Source organism: Felis catus, chromosome C1 (genome assembly GCF_018350175.1).
Source record: "Felis catus isolate Fca126 chromosome C1, F.catus_Fca126_mat1.0, whole genome shotgun sequence".
Lineage (NCBI taxonomy): Eukaryota > Metazoa > Chordata > Mammalia > Carnivora > Felidae > Felis > Felis catus.
In genome coordinates, this window is record NC_058375.1 from 107,046,548 (window position 1) to 107,055,222 (window position 8,675).

The window sequence follows — 8,675 nt, forward strand, 5'->3', positions numbered from 1 at the left end:
GACCCAGCAATTGCATTACTATGTATTTATCCAAGGGATACAGGTATGTTGTTTCGAAGAGACACATGCACCCCAATGTTTATAGCAGACTATCAACAATAGTCAAAGTATGGAAAGAGCCCAAATGTCCATCAATGGATGAATGGATAAAGAAGATGTGGAGTAAACACACTCATACACAATGTGGAGTATATACTCATATACAATGCAGTATTACTCAGCAATCAAAAAGAATGAAATCTTGCCATTTGCAGCTACGTGGATGGAACTAGAGGGTATTATGCTAAGCGAAATTAGTCAGTCAGAGAAAGACAAATATCATATGACTTCACTCATATGAGGACTTTAAGATACAAAACAGATGAACATAAGGGAAGGAAGCAAAAACAATATAAAAACAGGAAGGGGAACAAAACATAAAAGACTCTTAAATACAGAGAACAAACAGAGGGTTGCTGGAGGGGTTGTGGGAGGGGGGATGGGTAAGGGACATTAAGGAATCTACTCCTGAATTCATTGTTGCACTATATACTAACTAACTTGGATGTAAATTAAAAATATAAATGTAACAAATGCCAAAAAAGTGTTTAGAGTGAATAGGCTTGACTGAGAGATCAGAGTCATAGGATGGGAGGTTGGTGGACTCAGAATCACAAAATACACAGATCTGGGTAGAACTATCCCACTTGTACAGAAGTGGCTGGGAGCTTGGCCCACATTCCTAGTAGCACACCAACTACCAGAAAAATAGGACTCAGCCTTTGAAAAAATAAAGCCATCCATAAGTACTGTTGGTTTCAAGCTCTCAATGCCAAAGTGTCCAAGAACTCCTGCAGTCAATAAGTCCACTCAGGAGGGGGAAGAAATAGGAGTTGGACAAACCCATAAGGTTTGGACCTGCAACACCAGGACAAAAAAAAGCCAGAAGTTATGCAATTTACAATGCTGCCCCTAAGAGAGGACCCCAACAGCTGAGAGCTCAATGGGTAGAGAGATGCCCAGTTTTCATCAGAAGACTGCCCCCAACACCCAGTCCAGGACTCAATAGTCAATAATTCATTGATTCAGAAAATGTTTATTTCCTATGTGCAGAAACCACTGTAGGTCCTGAGACATAAAGGAGAACAAGAAAGACAGTCCCCTTATTTGTTGGCAACACAGTAGAATAAGGCACAAGGAGCCCTCTGTCTAGCTGGCTTCCCATACTCTTGGACTGGGGAGGCAGGGATGTACGTTTGGTTAACACAATGAAGGACCTCAACTTGGGAAAAATATCGAGGCTTAAACATACTGGCTTTGCTGGTGGAAAAAAGTTCATGTGGCGACTTGTTGCTTCCATACCACAGGCAATTGTCAAGTAAGAACAAGGGATGAATTATTCACTATGATGGGGAGCCTACTAGTGCATACATAGGCCTCTGCCCTCATGCCTTTTTGGATTTCTCTCCTTCGCTCCTTCCAAAGTCCCAGTGAAAAACCATACCTGCACCAGTGCTGTGCAGGTACTCTCATTTGCTCCCTGTTATGCTGTGTTTGAGTATCTCAAAGTGGGTGGCCACAACCACAGGTCTTCCAGTGGCAGGTAAACAGACACATTTACTATTAATAATGTGTTATCACAGCTATTTTTTTCAATGTTTATTTATTTTTGGGACAGAGAGAGACAGAGCATGAACGGGGGAGGGGCAGAGAGAGAGGGAGACACAGAATCGGAAACAGGCTCCAGGCTCCGAGCCATCAGTCCAGAGCCTGACGCGGGGCTCAAACTCACGGACCGCGAGATCGTGACCTGGCTGAAGTCGGACGCTTAACCGACTGTGCCACCATATCACAGCTATTATGTTTAATTATAGCTGTGATATAAAACATCTGTCTATTCTTATGCATAATTATATCCCAGAATCTCTAGTGTTATAATAAAATGAATGAGACAATTCTACACAACTGATTTAAATGCAATTTCTACAAATGTTAGTCATTCACATCAGTTGCATCATGTCAAGTGTAGATAATAACACTACCACAGGTATCAATTGTTATTCACCTTCTACCAATGATAACTCACCTTTCAGCTAAATTTTCCCTGACTACGCCAGCCTAGATGAATCACCTCCTCCTCTGAACTACTCCTAAAACCTGAAACCCAGAAACACACAGAGTGAGTGATTTACTGACACATCATTCATTAGATGTAGGTTAGTTTCTTGTTTCTATCTCTGTTTCAACTCTGAAAATCTATGGTCCATTTTGCCTTGATAACATTGTAGCCTTTCCCCTCCCTAAATAGCTCTACCTTAAGACAGCCATTACTTAAAAAAACCCAAGGAAACAAAGCCATGGATATCTAACTCTATAATCAATGCTCTTAATGAACATAACATTCTAGTCCCTTCCATCAGCCACATCTGCCCTCAATCATCAGCTTTACCACCTCTCTCTTTGCAGGGACCCCTGTGACTCCTGGGTTTCACAAATTCCTCTCAGTGGCCCCACCCTAAACCAGGTAGGGATGGAGTTGAGGGAAACCCAGCAGAAGGTGACTTGTATTTCAAGAATAGAGAAACATCCAATGATAGTTTTTGAATGCTTTGAATTCGGAACTTTACAAAAAAATTGTTGGGGTTACTTTTCAACTGTTGCCCCAAAGGACTCATGATTGCACCCATTTGGCCAAAACAGGCCTCTGTCCTTGCTTCTGGAGAGTCACAAAATATGTAAAATAAGTGTTCATTTCTGCAAGAGATTTGAACATTGGTTTGTCCTCCATGTTAGGACATTAGCTCAGCCCTCCTTCTCTCTTTCCCAGGAATCCCAGTTCAGTCCCTGGGTACCATGAATCTTCTTTGAGGCCCCAGTCAGCCCAGACAGGGTCTCAGCTCTATTCTTCCATTGTTGTACCTCCTCATCTCACTCTGGGAGCTCAGGAGACAGTAAGCAATTCCCTGTGCATGTACCAGAGTGCTGGGCTGTGTGCAGGGTGAAGGAAGGCTGACACCAAAGACAGTGACCTCACGACTGAAGATGTTATGCACAGTTGCATTACAGCATTTAGCATGTGATGTTTGACTCCATATTTACGAATGTGTGTGTATTAATAGTTCTGTCACTCTCTCCTGAAAGACTGTGAGCTACCCAAGAACAGACAAGTGTGATATTCATCCATGTATGCCTGGTTTCCTGCAAAGTCCTTAAGCAGAGCCTGGTGTTAAGACATGTGAGCTGAATGAATGATGCAGGTGGCATGAAGGTAGACAGTGTGCAAATTTCCTGTTTCCCTTATCAGATGTCCTGCTAAGTCACAGGAAGGTGACGAATGCAAGGACAGTCCTAGGAGTGTGCCAGGCTGTCCCCTCCCTGGGTTGTGAAAGCAGCAGAGGGCTCCAGCCTGCATGACAAACCCAGCCACAGGATAAAAGTGCTCCTACCTTGGGCTCCTCACCTGCAGCATCCTCAGGAACAGCTTCATCCTGCCTCCTCTGTATCTGGTGAGTGTCCCCTCAGCTGGGAGCTTTGGGAAGACAAGCCCAGATATGATCAGAACCAGCAGGAGGGGACCCAGACAGGGGCAGCAGTGGGGGAGGGGGTGGTGGTGAGGGAAAGAGCCACTGAGGCACCTGTCAGGGGGCTGTGAACCCTCAAAGCCACAGGTCTTCAGGATTCCTTCCATTCTTGTTCTGAGTATGTGGTCAGGGGTGCACACAGACCTATCTGGTGTCTAAGTGTGCATGTCCTCTCCGTGTCCCCATGTCCGTCCCACACAGCTTGGCTTAGGAAGAAGCTTGGTCATGAGGACAAGTGTTTGACAAAACCCAGAGGGAAGGGACTTTTGTCTGAAGCTTCTGTGTTCACATAAAAAAATGTTTCTTTTATTTGTTCCAGATCAACCTCCTGCCGCAATGTCCTGCCAGCAGAGCCAGCAGCAGTGCCAGCCTCCTTCCACGTGCCCCCCATCGCCCAAGTGCCCCCCGAAGAGCCCAGCACAGTGCTTGCCCCCAGCCCCCACCAGCTGTGCTCCAGGCTCCGGGGGCAGCTGTGGCCTCAGCTCCGGGGGTGACTGCTGCCTAGGCCACCGCAGGCGCCACGGATCCCATGGATGCCGGCGCCACAGCTCCAGCTCCTGTGATGGTGGCAGTGCGCTGCAGTCCGGGGGCTCTGGGTGTGGCCATGGCTCTGTGGGTGGTTGCTGACTTGGGATCCTGATGCTGAGACAAGTGCTCCTAGAGGGAATGAGAATCCAAAGTGCCTGGGAAAGCTCCTGGTGATGCAGACTTTCCAACATCCCCTAATCTCCCTTTCCTGGCTGAGCACATGATCTGTTCATGGAGATGGGGAAGTGGTGAGCTCTCCCCAGAGGGTTCTGTAGATGTCTTTTCCAGGAGCCCACAGGGTGCTTCATAGCATTATCACCTCTGTCTGACAAGGTAGAAAAATAAAGCTTCTTGTTACATCAACTGTCTCTCACTTGTCCTTTGACTGCATTGTTCCAGGATACTTAGTGGGTCTCCTCCCTGAACTCCTGCAGGTCCAGCATGCCAGCACGAGGACTAATCCTGGCATGGGACTAAGACATTAAGGGCTCATATGTTTCTCATACAGAGGGACCCTGAGAACTTCAGGGTGGAAATGTGGACAGGGGCTGCTAGCCAAGGCCTGACCGTGCTTATGTGATATGGTGGGAAGAGACCATCTGATGCTGGAATCCACATTTCTGTTGAGGGTGGTAGAGTGGATCAGAAATTGAGAAAAATGAAACCAAAGAGGAGGCAGAAAGGAAGATATGAGGGAGGAAGATCAAGTTAACCTACAAATGATGGGTTTGAGAAAGAGGGGTGAGCTGCAAAGTTAATAAATCCCCAAAAAAATCTGAGTTGAGCGTTCCCTGAGAGAGTGCCTGGTGCATTCAGTGTGTGAGGGGCTCTGAGCTCTGAGAAAACTGAGAAAAAAAATAGAACATGAGAAATGTCTCAGGGAGTTACAGATTGGACACCTATAAATTTCTTTCAAGAGATCTCAGGTAGGATGAAACTCATTTTCATTATTTTTTGGCCGTTGAATGCCACTTTTCAAAGTCAACGTATCAAGGAGACATGGCCATGCTACAGTTACATTGGGTCCCAAGTGGGGGAGATCCCACCCCAACTTTGGAATAGGGCAACATTTATCTGTATGCCAAACTGACTTTGTCATTCTTGATGAGAACCAAATTTGCTGTTTCACTTGTATCACTAGATTTTTGAAATAGATGGTACAAAACAATGGGGGTCTGTTACACCCAAGCCAGGATGGCTCTTGAAATGATTTCAGAAAGATGAAAAGACATTATGTAACTATGGCTACAGGCAAAGTTGAAATATTTGAGAGAAATCAGAGTTAGAGCTTGGAAATTATAGACAAAGCACAAGATCTGTGGGATATTTTGGGAATTCAACTGGATTAAGTATATTTTTGTCATTTCATTTTTTAAAAGTAGTAATCTGAAAATTAGTTTTGCTACAATATTCTTGGACATATAATTTCTTAAGAAACTGAAATAAAAAGTGTCAAAATGAACCCAAATCTGTTCTGTCAGTCCAATCACTCAACTTGCTTACACTTGCTTAGAACTCCTCAAGGAAGTGGCCACAGACATGGGGCCTACATTCAAGCAGAGTTTGAAATGAACATGATTGGCTACTTGATCTTGGATATTTGAAACATTCTTGAGAGATATTCTTTAAATGTAGGAGTTAAAATATACAACAGAAAAAAGGAAAAAGGATGCATAAACTCTGTGCAGAGGATTTGCTGCCTGCTGTTGAAACATGCAAGCCACCACATTCAACTATGTTTGCACAAAGCCACAAACATTGATCAGTCTGTTCTGCTTAGCCTCAAATCCACAGGGGCCATGTACATTTCAGGTGGCTAGCATATGAGATTCATCAATCAAATTCTAGCTGCATAAAACTAACTCAGGAAACAAGAGATGTTGTTGAGGAGGTGGAGAAAGGGGGGCCCTCTTGCACTGTTGGTGGGAATGCAAACTGGTGCAGCCACACTGGAAAACAGTATAGAGGTTCCTCAAAAAGTTAAAAATAGAACTACCCTATGACCCAGCAATTGCAGTACTAGGTATTTACCCAAAGGCTACAAAAATGCTGATTCGAAGGGACACATGCAATGTTTATAGTAGTGCTATCAACAATAGCCAAATTATGGTAAGAGCCAAAATGTCCATCAACTAATGAATGGATAAAGAAGATGTGGTATATTGCTCGGCAATCAAAAAGAGATAATGAAATCTTGCCATTTGCAATAACATGGATGGAACTAGAGGGTATTATGCTAAATGAAGTAAGTCAGAGAAAGACAAATATCATATGATTTCACTCATATGTGGAATTTAAGAAACAAAACAGATGAACATAGGGGAAGGGCACGAAAAATCAGATAAATACAGAGTGGTATGCAAACCATAAGAGAGTCTTAAATATAGAGAACAAACCTGAGGATTCATGGAGGGGAATTGGAAGGGGGGATGGGCTAAATGGGTGATGGGGATTAAGGAGGGCACTTGTGATGAGCACTGGGTGTTATATGTAAGTGATGAATCACTAAATTCTACTCCTGAAACCATAGTTACACTGTATGTTAACTAACTTGGATTTAAATAACATGAAAAAAATTATAGCTGCACATCAACTGGGGAGCAGTGTAATAAGAATACAGAGTGCTTAAATTCAAATCCCAGCTATGCAACTTAAGAGCTCAGCAAATGACTGTCAGTGTCCTCATCTAAAAAGTGAGGATAATAACATTGTGTTTTGTGTGGTGACTAGATTATGTTAATGCATGTAAATAATGCATAAAATTACTTAAATATCAGTGTTTATTGGCATTTAATATGAAGAATGAAAGAACAAAGTCTGAAATTCAGAAGCTTCCAAGGATTCCTGCTGTTGGCATATCTAATCTGGTTGAAGAAAGAAAGAAGCAGGGTCAATGAATATAGTTCAGACATGAGACTCTAGAGCAGTCAGATGTAATTAGGCATGGTTCCAACACTAAACATTGTCTCCAGTAGCTGGAGGAAAAATCCATTCTTTATACTTGGTTAGGGTTGTATCAAGCCATCCTGGGACCATCAATTCATTTTTTCAGTCATTCATAACACAAATACTTACTAAGCATGTGTTGCGTGCCACCTGCCATTCTAGGCAGTGGGGATACAATGGGAACCAGACGAAGTTGCTACTCACTTGGAGCAGACACACAGGACTTTGCAGGTAGGGACTGATTTTCTTGGTGTGCATCCAGTGTGCTATGGTCTCAATATTTATGTCTCCCCCTGCTGGAAGCCCAGCTATCCCAGCCCGAGTGGCAGGACCCGGGCTTTAGACGGTTTGGTGACTGCAGGGCGGCGGCCCACTGACAGTGAAGCTTCTTGTACTCCCACTTTTAGGTAATTTGGCCTTATTAAAGTACCTGGGGTATTGTCTGTTGGGGAATTGCCCTCGGCAGGCCCCCTGGGAAAAGAACCATTAGGGAAGAAAATAAGTTTCCGCAAGAAATTGTGCAGCCTTACGTTTAGCCCTTGCCATCCCCTAAGGAGACTCCACTTGCAGGAAGGATAGCCTTATACATTTGCCAGCAAAGAGGGCCTGTAAAGGAGAGACATAAGGATTTTGAAAGCCTCACTCCCGGCAACTAAGAAGTGTATCTCTGGGCACAGGTGACTTCAACCCCTAGGCCCACCTGGCCCCCGGAGGCATTCCAGATGATGACTGAACCTAGTTAGTTCAGTCTACCTAGTTAAGGTACAGAATGTTTCATTAGTTCCTAGGTGCCTTGTCTCTCTGAGAATGTATGAGGCATGAGTTTCTAAGGTTTTTTCAGCCCCTTTCTGGCACCTCGGACCAAGGCAAACACATTGTTCTTCTGGCCTCATGTGGTTAGGAGGTCATGTCCCTGTAACTGTTCCACTTGAGGTGTTAGGAAATGGAGGGCCTTTCACAAGAACAGCAAAGCAAATGCTTTGTAGATTATAGATAAACACAGATGCATAATGGAATAATGTAAGAAATTGATCTATAATCAAAGGGTATGCAGGAAAGTTAGGGGAAAATCACCATGTTATTTCTTAAAGGTTGTTTATAAATAGGAACATTTTCAAAATTAGGTAATGTTAGAAAAACATAGATGACATATGCTACAAGGAAATCACTAGCATATATAATGCCACGTTTACTGGAATAAATCGGCCAGTTCAACACACTGCTGTTGTCTGTGTCCATTTTTATTTTTTGCTTTTATTTTAGCTTTTTATTTTAGTTTTTATTTTAGTTTTTTATTTTAGTTTTGTTTTATTTTCACTTTTTCGCTGATGCTGTTCATCCTTCGGGAACCCTGGACCTGCTGGAGCTGAACTCCAGCATCCCCTAAATTCATATTTTGAAGTCCTAACCCCAAGGGTGATGGTGTTAGGTGGTGGGGCATTTGGGAGGTGATGAAGTCCCATGGGATTAGTGCCCTTATAAAAGAGACCCCATATCTTCATCCATGTGAGGTTGCAGAAAAAAATGGCCATCTAGAAAGTGGGTGCCCACCAGACAGTCTGTTGGTGCCTTGGCCTTGCACTTCCCAGCCTCAAGAACTATGAGAAACCAATTTCTGTTGCTAGCATTTTGTTACAGTTG

The 8,675-nt window shown here is 43.6% G+C and overlaps 1 protein-coding gene across 1 annotated transcript; it reads left to right on the plus strand.

Annotated features, from left to right (window-relative positions):
• The first annotated feature begins 3,387 nt into the window (after positions 1-3,387).
• Positions 3,388-4,451, plus strand: LOC109503120 (late cornified envelope protein 3D-like). Its single transcript, XM_019839176.3, has 2 exons — positions 3,388-3,485; positions 3,880-4,451. Exon 2 carries the CDS (start codon positions 3,897-3,899, stop codon positions 4,185-4,187), a length of 291 nt encoding a protein of 96 aa, XP_019694735.3. The 5' UTR covers positions 3,388-3,485; positions 3,880-3,896; the 3' UTR covers positions 4,188-4,451.
• Positions 4,452-8,675: the final 4,224 nt, after the last annotated feature.